This window comes from Sinocyclocheilus anshuiensis, unplaced genomic scaffold (assembly GCF_001515605.1).
Source record: "Sinocyclocheilus anshuiensis isolate Anshui unplaced genomic scaffold, SAMN03320099.WGS_v1.1 scaffold886, whole genome shotgun sequence".
Taxonomy (NCBI): domain Eukaryota; kingdom Metazoa; phylum Chordata; class Actinopteri; order Cypriniformes; family Cyprinidae; genus Sinocyclocheilus; species Sinocyclocheilus anshuiensis.
In genome coordinates this window covers 1,210,955-1,223,637 of record NW_015536542.1, presented here as the reverse complement: position 1 = coordinate 1,223,637, position 12,683 = coordinate 1,210,955, and the positions used below count along the sequence as shown (strand labels likewise).

The 12,683-nt window shown below is 40.3% G+C and overlaps 1 protein-coding gene across 1 annotated transcript; it reads left to right on the top strand.

The window, feature by feature from the left end:
• Positions 1-2,995: 2,995 nt before the first annotated feature.
• On the top strand, positions 2,996-10,511 carry LOC107698077 (putative ferric-chelate reductase 1). The gene is made up of 16 exons (XM_016498991.1): positions 2,996-3,139; positions 3,225-3,402; positions 4,059-4,195; positions 4,460-4,557; positions 4,665-4,770; positions 4,883-5,074; positions 5,269-5,370; positions 5,450-5,597; positions 7,401-7,514; positions 7,604-7,719; positions 8,595-8,681; positions 8,790-8,881; positions 8,964-9,022; positions 9,108-9,248; positions 9,878-9,903; positions 10,037-10,511. The coding sequence occupies exons 2-16, from the start codon at positions 3,225-3,227 to the stop codon at positions 10,124-10,126; spliced, it is 1,686 nt and encodes a 561-aa protein (XP_016354477.1). The 5' UTR covers positions 2,996-3,139; the 3' UTR covers positions 10,127-10,511.
• The last annotated feature ends 2,172 nt before the right edge of the window (positions 10,512-12,683 follow it).

The following is a 12,683-nucleotide window of genomic DNA, read 5'->3' as shown; positions in this document are numbered from 1 at the left end:
GGTGGCCGATGCTCCTGTCTGGCGTGCGGAGTCCTACTGGTCCTACTGGCGAAGGATGCGATAGGGCCGGTCCCTCCAGCCGATATGGAGATGGGGTTTTACTTCATTGACTTCATTGTACCCAAGAAAGGCGGTGGGTTACGACCAATCTTGGACCTGCGAGTTTTGAATCGCGCGCTTCACAAGCTGCCGTTCAAGATGTTGATGCAGAGACGCATTTTCAAGCGCATCCATCCCCAAGACTGGGTTGCAGTGATCGACCTGAAGGATGCGTACTTTCATGTCTCGATCCTCCCACGACACAGGCCATTCCTGCGTTTCACCCTCGAGCATATAGCATATCAGTACAAGGTCCTGCCCTCCGGGCTGTCCCTGTTGCCCCGTGTCTTCATGTAGAGGCAAACCGTTGTGTGCACACAGGGACTTGGTGCTTTCACACATCAGCCGGTTGGGCCTTCAGGTCAACTGGGAAAAGAGCAAACTCTCCTTGTAGAGGATCTCTTTTCTCGGTATGGAGTTGGATTCGGTCGAGCATGCCTCATGCAAGGAAGTGCTCAGTCGGTGTTGAACTGCCTGAATATGTTCAAGGGCAGGACGGCGGTCCCACTGAAATGGTTTCAGAGGCTCCTGGGGCATATGGCAGCTGCAGTGGCAGTCACGCCGCTGGGGCTGCTTCATATGAGACCACTTTAACACTGGCTCCATGGCCGAGTCCTTAGGTGGGCGTGGCTACGCAGTTGTGCGATGGGGGGCCACGTTCGATGGGCTTGCAGTGTCGGGGGTTTGGACGGGCCTCCAACTGCACTGGCACATCAATTACCTAGAGTTTCTGGCAGTGCGCCTTGCCTTCATCCGTCTCAAAGGGCGCTTACGAGGCAAGCACGTTCTGGTCCGCACGGTTGGCAGATTCCTCTGAGGAAGGATCTACTGACTCAGAGACGGGGTTGGAGCGAAGGCTGTCTCCCTTCACCCTTAAAGTCTATGTGGCTGCGATTGCTGCCAACCGCGACCCCGTCGAAGGGAAATCGGTGGGGAAGCATGACCTGATCATCAGGTTCCTTAGGGGGGCGAGAAGGTTAAATCCTCCACGGCCCCCCTCCATACCTTCTTGGGACCTGTCTCTAGTGCTCAGAGCGCTACAGCAGGGCCCATTTGAGCCCTTGCAGACAGTCGAGCTGAAGTTTCTGTCAATGAAAACTCTGCTCCTGCTTGCATTGGCCTCCATCAAGAGGGTAGGGGACCTGCAGGCAATCCTGAGGCCCCAGCCCCGGCTATGTGCCCAAGGTTCCCACTACTCCCTTCAGGGATCAGGTGGTGAGCCTGTAAGTGCTGCCCCCGGAGTAGGCAGACCCAGCCCTATCTTTGCTTTGTCCTGTCCGGGCATTGAGATGCTACGTAGACAGGATGCAAAGCTTCAGGACCTCAGACCAGCTCTTTGTCTGTCACGAAGGCCGGCAGAAGGGAATGCCGTCTCTAAGCAGAGGATGTCCCACTGGATAGTGGATACCATCACCCTGGCTTATCAGGCACAGGGTGTGCCCTGCCCGTTCAGGTTGCAAGCTCACTCTACTAGAAGTGTTGCATCCTCCTAGGCGCTGGCTCGTGGCACCTCGCTGACAGATATTTGTAGAACTGCGGGCTGGGCGACCCCCAACATGTTCGCTAGATTCTATAACCTTCGTGTGGAGCCGGTATCCTCCTGTGTTCTCACCTCAAATGGGTAGAAGTACTGAGAGGCCCCGGATTCGGGACGGCTTGCTAAAACTGATCCAGAGAGTCCATATCGTAGACCCTGTCGATCTCATCCGTCTCCTCGGCAGCCAGACGTGGTGGAGCGTCCGGAGCCAGGCCCTCACTCGATGAATCCGTGAGAACCGGTAGAGGGCTGGGTTCCATATGTTGAGACCTAAGTGGATCCCATATGTGTAAAGTCCACGGTATAGCCTCAGAGCCCGTGTTTCCCCGGCAGACTTCTGCCATTCCCAAGAGGGTTATAATCACCTCTAATCTTCCATATGCACCTAAGCGGTTGTCCATGTGTGTAAGTGCTTCCGAAACCTCCTTTGGGAAGGACGGGGCTTCTGCAACGTTCCTGTCCCAAGTGGTACGAGTACGTTTTCCCAGTGTTATCCAGTCTTACTGAGTGGGTAGTGCCATAGTTGCAGTAACTGGTCTTCTTGTGGTAAGCCCCGACCTGCGCAAAAGAAGGGGCGCAGGAGGCTTCCACCGGACACTGGAAGGGGCAGTACCTGTGGCCCTTTGGTAGGGATCCCAATTCGTCGGTCATCCGGTGTGATGTCGAGAGTAACCGACTGAAAGGGAACGTCTCGGTTACGTATTGTAACCCTCATTCCCTGAAGGAGGGAACGGAGACATCACGTCCCGTCGCCACAGCTTCTGTACCACCGCTGAGTGGCCGGGTCACCGGCTCGGCTCCTCAGCGAAAACCTGAATATGTGCTGCACCGGCTGCCTACTTATACTCATGCTGTGATCAGTGGCAGCAGGATGCAATAATCGCATGCCAATGTGCATTGGCTCGTTTAGTTTACACTCGAAGTAGATTGGTCTCTCTAAGCGAGATCCCAATTTGTCGTTCATCTGACGTGTTGTCTCCGTTCCCTCCTTCAGGGAACGAGGGTTACAATACCTAACCGAGACGTTATCTGTTTTGTTTACTTTAGAAATCTTGAGATTAATCATGATTCATATTTTTATTGACAGGCCTACTGTGTTTAAATTAAAAGCGCCTGAAAGCAAGCTTGTGTATTTATTGTTTTAGCAGAAGTACAATAAATTAAAAAACCAAACAAAACATAAACATCATAATCGAAATTATCTGTTAAATTTTAATCAGTTAACTATACTAACATAGGTGACTATATTTAGGCTACTAACACAACACTGTAATTAAAAAAAAAGGGAAAGACTGCTTGCATATATGTACATGTGAGTCATGGGATCTCATGATCGCCTGCATTACAGCATCAGTTACCTGTTCAGGTAAACCCCGCCCACAAATAACAAGACTATTTACAGTGAAGCAGTGACTGAATTCTTGAGCGCAGGCACACCAATAGTTTCAGCCAAAACAAAGCCACAGCAGTAGCAGGAGCATCCACCGAATTTTCCTTCGAAAGGTTGTTATTTTCCGTCTTCTCTCTTTACTCCCCCGTCGCTGTTCATTGATATCGCTACTTATAGTGAGTTTGTAAATCTCCACAGATGTTTCTGTATGGTCTCCTTTGCTGTGTCGGGGTCGTGCACTGTTACGGTCACGGACGTGTCAGCGAAGTGTGTGGATCTATGACGCCTAATCACGGGTCTAGCGCTCAGACCAGCACTGCTCCGTTCAACATCACTGCCGACAAGACCACCTTTAAAGAGGGAGATCAAATCACAGGTTGGGCTGATTCTGCAGCTACTTTGCTTTGAAAACAGCTTTCATAGCTGTTTAGGGAATAAAAGTTATTTTTACCTCATGAAGTTTCAGTTCTATAATGTAGACAAAACTTGAGCAGGTCTGTGTAAACAACTTAGCGGTTTGTACTACAGTATAAAACAATAGAACTATTATGCATTTGCACTATTATGCTATTAAGTATTTTAGAGACGATCAATAAATGGAAACAGTTTACAAAAAGATTTCAAAATTTAACTTTAAATATATTAATCATATTGTTACTTAATGTTAGCTAATGCATTAATGTTAACAAATAAGACCTTAATAATAAATTACCATTAAAAGTTACCATTAAAATAATTGTATTGTTATTATGCAGTATACTATGTTTAACTAACCTTTAGAAATTAGTTGCTATTATGTAATAAATGCTTATACAATAGCGTATTTAAAAAGTACTGTTACTAAATGTAATGTAATGCATTTATGGTATATACTATACTAAACTATACTACACAACACTATACTATATGAATGTATAATCAGATTATCCTGAGTCACTATTGACAGTAATCAGTGAAATGTTGTTTACAGCTGGTCATCATATGATATCAGTTCATGTATGTAAAGAGGTTCCACTGTTTCTTCTTTCTCAGTATTGTTAAACAGCCAATCAGGATATCAGTTTGAAGGGTTTATGTTACAAGCACGTCGAGTGGGATCTACTACTCTCATTGGCACTTTTACTGTGACGGACAGTAGTGTACAGCTCCTCTCCTGCGATGGAGTTGCTGTGAGTTTATCTACATTACTTACATAGTGTTTGGTGCAGAAGAAACCAAACAAATATATTATATATCATTATATATATTATTATGTACACTTGAGGCTACTTATAAAATTTAATTTTTATATATGCTATTTCATATCCATTTCGCTAATACATTAGTATGGGATGACATTGGTGTAGCTGTTTTTATTATTGTTATTAAAATAACATTGGCTAATTATCAGATATTGCCCCATTTTTATATTGTATTATTATTATATTATTCAGAATAGAGCAGTCTCTCACACATCAGACAGTAAAAAAAGTTCAATTCAAGCTAAATGGACAGCCCCTACATCTGGACAGATCGGCGATATAGAATTCAGGTATACTTTTGAATATGTTTATCATTTGTGTGACACTTATACTTATTTGTCATTTTTATTTATATATCTCGGTGTGATTTGTAATGGAACGTTTGGGGTTGTTTCAGAGCCACATTTGCGAAAGGTTTTTCTACCTTTTGGGTTGGTGTCAAGAGCTCTACTGTGGCATATAATGGTACAGGAACTTCTTCTGCAACCCCAAATACTCCGACTGTAAGTCTAGCTTTTATTTTAAACCAAAAATGAAAACTAGGAAAATTAATTATCTATCTCTTTGTACTGTATGTTGTTTTATATTCAGCAGAAATTGCTCTGTTGATTTCAGGTTTCATCAAATCCTGATTGTGGGAAAACCAAAGTCTGCTTCAGTCAGCCCAGCAACTGTGACCCAACTGCCAACACAGGCTGTTACTTCATGGCAGTTCAGACATCATCTAACCAATCAGAAATGAGGATTGAAATGTTTGGCCAGGCCAGCGGATATGTCTCCATTGGGTTTTCAGATGACCAGGAAATGGTGAGATATCAGCATGAAACTGCTGAACTGGGCTGAGTCTTATCTGGAGACCTACCTCTGTCAGCACTGACTAATTATGCATCCACAAAAAAACATCTGCAAACCCCATATGTGATTTTGTTTTTCCAGGAACAATGAGACATCATGTTCATATGGTTTTAAAAAGTTAGCATTTTTTTTGTTTGTATTTTCAGGGCAATGATGACATCTACATCTGTGGTAAGGACAGCAGCGGCAACCTCCAAGTGCAACATGCTTTTTCCACAGGAAAAACAGCTCCAACTATTCTCTCACTGGTACATTCCTCTAGTGTGCCACCATTTCTACCTGTTATGTGATTAGATATCATCACTCACACATATTCTATGTTTACAGGTGAATGTGACTAATATCAATACAGCGTTGATGAATGGAAATATCAATTGTTCTTTTACTTCCCGTAATGCCATTAGCACGGGAAGTAGAGCATCGTCCACTAGCGAATACTACCTCATGATTGCTGCAGGACCCTCCAGCAGTCAAGGTCTGTGGTTCTATGTTATATAAAAAAAATGGTCAAATGTAATGTAGCGTTATTTTAGTATAATTTCATATTGATAATGTTTTTTATTAATAAAATAAAATAATTATTACAGTAATAATGAAATTATATAATTATAATAGCAATATACAGTATATGTATACAGATGTGGTCAAAATTTTACATACACTTTGTAGTAACTGAAAAATGTTATTATACCAAAATAAGAGGGATCATACAAAATGCATGTTACTTTTTATTTAGTACTGACCTGAATAAGATATTTCATATAAAAGACATTTACATATAGTCCACAAGAGAAAATTATAGTTGAATTTATAAAAATGACCCCATTCAGAAGTTTACATGCGCTTAATACGGTGTTGTTACCTGGATGATCCACAGCCGCTTTTTTTTTCGAAGTTGTTCATGAGTCCCTTGTTTGTCCTGAACAGTTAAACTGCCCACTGTTCTTCAGAAAAATCCTTCAGGTCCCACAAATTCTTTGGTTTTCCAGCATCTTTTGCATATTTGAACACTTTCCATCAATGACTGTATGATTTTGAGGTCCATCTTTTCACACTGAAGACAACTGAGTGCAAGGCAAGGCAAATTTTATTTATAGAGCACAAGTTTAACACAACCGTAGTTGATCCAAAGTGCTTTACAATAAAAATAAATCAGAATGTTAAAAAAGAAAAAGAGGGTAGAAAAAGAGACATAAATAGAAATAAAAAAACAAGTCTCCCAGAAGGCAAGGCAAGGCAAATTTTATTTATAGAGCACAAGTTTAACACAACCGTAGTTGATCCAAAGTGCTTTACAATAAAAATAAATCAGAATTTTAAAAAAGAAAAAGAGGGTAGAAAAAGAGACATAAATAGAAATAAAAAAAACAAGTATCAAAATCAATCAACATGTATGGTATATTCATAGATCACCAACTATTCAAAGTACATACACAGCTTCACTCGAATGCTAGAGAGTAAAAATACATTTTTAAGCTGGATTTAAAAGCATCCAGTGATGGAGAGGCCCTGATGTTCAAAGGTAGACTGTTCCAGAGCTTTAGGGCAACTACAGAGCTCAATCACCTTTTGATTTACAATGAGTACGAGGGACAGATAAAAGTAACTGATCACAAGATCTTAATGACCTAGAGGCTGTGTATGGCCTAATAAGATCACAAATATAATTTGGGGCAGAATTATGCAATGCCTTGTATGTGAAAAGAAGAATCTTAAAGTCGAATCTAAATTGTATAGGGAGCCAATGCAACGAGGCAAGGACAGGGGAGATATGATCCCTTTTCTTTGTTTCTGTTAACAATCTGGCTGCTGCATTTTAAACCGTCTGTAATCTGAGACAGTGTAGATTTAGGTAGGCCAATGTACAGAGTGTTACGGTAATCCAAGAGGAAATTAGTGCATGAATTACAATTTCAAGGTCTTTACTAGAAAGAAAGTGTTTCACTTTTGCCACTGTCAAACGCATATAAAAATGTTTAGCAGAATGCTCAGAAAGTTTGAATATACACAAGGTAAGATTGTCAGTGAATAATGAAAATTCCTCCAAGAAAGCTATCGATTGGCTTCAGAAGACTTGTAATATGGTGCACTGAAAGTATGGACTCTTACGCTAATTTTATGGTGGTTTTTTTCAAGCTTGACTGTCCCTAGTCACTGTATCCTTTTATTGTATGCAAACGAGCAGCATGAACGTTCTTTAAAAGATCTCTTTTTGTTTTCTGGAAGAAGAAGTGGAATAGCATGAGTAAATGATGACAGAATCTTCATTTATTTGTAGGTAACATCCAGATCCACACAAGTAAATATGTCAGTAGTACAAAGGCTAATTTACAGGATCCAAGCCAGGTCATTACAGGTACTGAAGAATTCCCAGTGATTGTTAAAGCCCACGGTGAGTACATCACGAGAGACTGCATCTGGATTCACATTAGAGCATCATATCAGCGTTATTGTGGTCCTAATGATACTGATCTGTTCCAGGCTGCCTTATGTTAATCTCCTGGATGACCACGGGCAGTATAGGAATGCTCATAGCACGCTATTTAAAGGGAGTTGCCAAGGACCATGGTTGCTGCGGTAAAGATTTCTGGTTTATGGTAAGTTGCGATCTGTTTTTACACTCCTCATACTGCACAAATCTTTCAAACTGACTGCGCACTCTGTGTAAATTATAAAATCTGATCCATTCATTTAGATACTGTAATCAGGTTTACTAACCATATTGCAGATTGCATGCAGATTTATGCATTTGCCAAATGTTTTTATTGCATGCAAGGTATACATTTGTAAATTTATGCAATCAAACCCATGACCTAGGTGTTGTTAGTGCCATGTTCAACTTTTATGCTTAAAAATCACACGTGAATTTGGCTGGATCAGGACTGTAAAAATGTGGATTCTGGATTTCATTTTTTTTCTCCTGTTTACACTATAAACAACTTAACAGATTTAAAAAAAAGTCCTGCCCATGTGAGCCGCTTTTTCTAGCTCATCAGCTCATTTGTAAGTGCATTACATGTGTCATGTTGACATATCTGTTTCTTCAGCATAACAGAGGTAAAATTTCCTTGATGAATGCTTTGCAGTAATAAGTATGTGCACAGTTAGTGTGAGCAAGATAAGATAAGAAGCTTATGGTGTGTGAACATCACTTGTCATTAACAACCTTTTTGCATAATATAACATTTAACAGATTACAGCCCGATAATACTTTTATACAACTGTTCTATAAATACAAAGATAATATTGAGTAAGTTACATTTCAGCACAATATCAGCACTCTTAAAAATGATTGGACTGGATGTAGCTAATGTACATTCAAATTGTGTGTTTTATCTGTTTTAATACATTTTCATTTGAATGCACATGGATTGATTTTTAAGCATTATGTATTGTTGTTAAAGACCTACAGTAAGTTTAACCTGTTAAATGTGTTAATATAGCTAAATATGATTTATTTCTTGTTCCAAAGGCCCATGTGTCTCTGATGGCCCTGTCAGTCACTGCCACGGCCATTGCATTCATACTGGTGTTTTCTTATGCCCGGGATTGGAGTGGGGTAAGCTAAAATAAATCAAAGAAGAAAATAATTTCAAAAAAATAATTTCAGATGTTTAAAGTTAAGTGTCTCTGTAATTCAGTATTTTATCTGTGTGTGTGTGTGTAGGGGGCTCATCCTGTCCTGGGCTGTTTGGTGATGATCCTCAGTCTTATTCAGCCCATAGTTGCTGCTTTCCGCTGTGAGCCGCAACATGAACGGTGAGAGAAACTTCTCTTAACCAAATAAGAAATAGACAAATGAGGGGGAAGCATCACTTTAATGTGATGTTTTTTTTTGCAGGAGATTTGTTTTCAACTGGGCCCATTCCTTCATTGCTTTAGCTATCAAAGGCCTTGCAGGTATGACAGCAACTTTATTATCTTCAGCAATGTCTTCCATTTCCTCAATATCTAAAACAATATCTCTTTTTATTCTGTGACACAGTTGCTGCAATTTTCACTGGTCTGGCACTGTTTGAAGAATATAAGGAGGATGGATGGATGTTGAAAGTTATGGGAGGTTTTGTTACCTGGGAGGCTCTGATGTATATTCTTCAAGATCTTAACTTGCGCGCCAAGAAAAAAGGTAATACTACATTTGCATAAAGTTATTTTATATATATATATATATATATTTTATTTTTTATTTTTTTTTTAAAGAAGTGTCTAGTCCTCACAAAAGCTGTATTTAATTGATAAAAATACAGTAAAAACAGTAATATTGTGAAATATTATTATAATTTAAAATAATTGTTTAATATTTTAATATATTTCAAAATCTAATTAATTTCTGTTATGGCAAAGCTGAATTTGAAGCAGCAATCACTTCAGGTTTCAGTGTCACATGATCCTTCAGAAATCATTCTAATATGATGATTTGCTGCTTAAGAAACATTTCTTATTATCATCCATGTTGAAATGTGTTAATATTTTTGTAGTTTTTTTTGATGAATAGAAAGTTCAAAAGAACTCTTTTGCAACATTATAAATGTCACTTTTGATCAATTTAATGCATCCTTGCTAAATAAAATGAAAAACTCACCCACACTAAGTATTAATTTATTTGAAATAGAAAATCTTACTGACTTCAACAGTTGTGTATATATGTATCGTATATTATATTATTTTTATTTATTATTATTATTATTTGGAAATTTATTATTTAAATAATACAATGCATAAATGGTGTATTTTACCCTTGTCATTTTATTTTAGGTTCTGAGATTTGCAGTTTCGGATCGGTAAGTCTAACATAAAGACATACAAGCTTACATTTCATTGCATAGATAATTTAGCAAGCTACATATATACAATGTAATCATGTAATTTTCATGTCTTAAAATAATATTTTGTTTGTTTGTTTGTTTTTGTTAGACGGGACCTGAAACAGTCCTGCTTGTCCTGTTTATATTGGGAAACCTGCCCTTCTTAATAGCACTTCTTGTTGGAATAGGCAGGTCTTAAATAACCCCAACATTCTACGGCCTTCCTCACTGATTTTGATGCCACTTTTTGGCTATTTTGTTTTATGAGTATGAGTATATTTGTTATATTTGTTTAATTAACTCAGTGTTCATTTGGAGTTACATATAAGCTCAGCAGAATCGCTACATGATTTTTTGATTGCTATTTTTAGTTAATATGGCATTATTTCTGATTAGAGATTCACCACTGTGCCTTTGAGAAAGGAACATAACTGCATTATGCTATTAGGAGATTGTTCTTGCAATTACTGTTCTGTAAATTGCTCATTGCGATGGAAGAACAGTAGTGAAATTATCTTGGGATTTAATCAAAGAGGCCATTTATTTTATTTTAATTTAATTTAGAACTTGACAAATGTTGATTAAAACATTTATGGAAAATATTTAACATTTTATAAATATTTTTATATAATTGTAGGTGTATATTTAGACATTATATTATGATTGTAACTTTAGTGTACAAGTCAACAGCACTCAACCACCAGATGGCAGTGTCATAAAAGGTATTTGTATGCAACTATGTAGTATGTTTATTGTACATTTTCAGACTATTTAAGGGATGAGATAAGAATTCTTCAACTGAAATTAATTCATACATTTTATAGATTAATAAATAGGCCATTTTGTTTATTTTTTTGGATTAATAATTGCTGAATTGGGACGGAAGCGCTAAGATGTACTGATGAATGATGTTAGTTAAACTGAATGACTAAACTAGTTAATCTGGACTAATACATTAGTCCTAAGTATGATGGAAATCAGAAAAAAAAGATGTTTACAAGCTTTGATGAAAGATTACAAAAACATGAATTTCTTTTGGAAAAACATGCACAGATGAATTGTTTGCATTAAGACCAGGAATGTGTTTTGTAAACAGTAAACCCATTCAATTCTGAACAGTATTTCCAATTTATGCCTCCACATTAGACAAAGAAGAGAAAGCAAACTCCTAGCTACAGTATAAGGGTTAATGTTCACAATACACTTGAACACTCCTCATTCAGGACCTTACTGAAACACACCGCTGTGGCACTCTGGTGTTGATTTAGCAGCTTGTGTGAAGTCAGATGGTTGGCTTTCATCTTTTACAGTGTTGTGCCTCGTGGTTCTTGCTGTTTCAGCACAGGCCTCCTGGTGTTCGGCTGGTAAACGTGGAGGGCAGTTGTGGCAGAACAGAGGAAACAGACATAAAAAAGCGTAATAGTAGCACTCTGCTCTGTGCCTGATTCACAGGCTGACTGTGTCGGGGTCAGGGGACGTCCTTTCAACTTGCTTTGAATCAGAGGAGTCACAACCATAATATATAGGAGTGTTCACCTTCTCTGTGTTGCACAAAGGCCATTTTATTTTAGTTTCGTCCAACTCAAGAAGTGATATTTTTGGCTCCTGAATTATTGTATTAGTTTAAGGTGGGATACAGTCATTCACACCAGTGTTATTTTAGTAATGTTAATATACTATTATAGTTTTTATAAATATTTTAGCTTTTTTTGTAATTTTGTCTTAAGCGTGAGGAGCTAATCTGAGGTATCTTCGATGGGTTCAAAGGGAGCTTTGCACAGAGCCTCCAGAACCACTGCCAGATCCCATGAGGGCACCTTGGTGCACTGTACTGGCCTCAGCCTCCGGGTGCCACGGAGGAAACGTGTAACTAACGGGTGCCTTCCCACTGACTGACCACCCTGAAGGGTGTGGTAAGCAGCTATGGCCGCCACATAAACCTTCAGAGTGGAGGGGGATAACCCTGCGGAGAATCGCTCCTGCAGAAACTCCAGAACTGAACCAACTGAGATTCCGATCAGGAGGGACCTCCTCTCTCAGGCGGGGGGCACCATCCTTCACCCCCGCCCGGAGTTATGGAAGTTGTGGGCGTGGCCCCTGATGGGGCACAGCTCATAGCATCTGGTCTCTCGACTGAGTTTGTTGGGACCATACTCCATTCCAGAACTCCCGCCACGAGGAAACTGTACGTGAGCCCACAGGAGGATCTGGTACGCCAGCCTGTAAAGGGGGCGTGAGCGCAGACCCCCCTGCCGATTTATGTAGGAGACCATCGATGTGTTGTCTGTGCGGACAAGCACATGATGCCCCCTTAGATCTGGAAGGAAGTGTTTCAGAGCTCGAAACACGGCCAACATCTCCAGGCAGTTGATGTGCCACATGATATGATGGCCTTCCCACAGACCTCGGGCAGAGCGGCCACTCATGACCACTCCCCAACCTGTGAGGGAGGCGTCTGTCGTTAGCGTTACATGACAACACGGAGCCCCCAGCGACCGGCCTTGAGACAGGAACCAAGGTTTCTTCCACATGTCTAAGGCACGTAAGCATCGCCGCGTAACCTTGATTGTGTGAAGCGGGTTGCCCCTCGGGGAAAACCCCTTGGCCCTGAGCCACCACTGTAAGGGTCTCATGTACAGCAGGCCAAAAGGTATCATGTTGGACGCAGCTGCCATCAGACCCAACAGTCTCTGAAACTGTTTGACAGTAAGTGACTGGCCTTCTCTCACTCCCCTCACGGCTGTGAGAATCGCTTC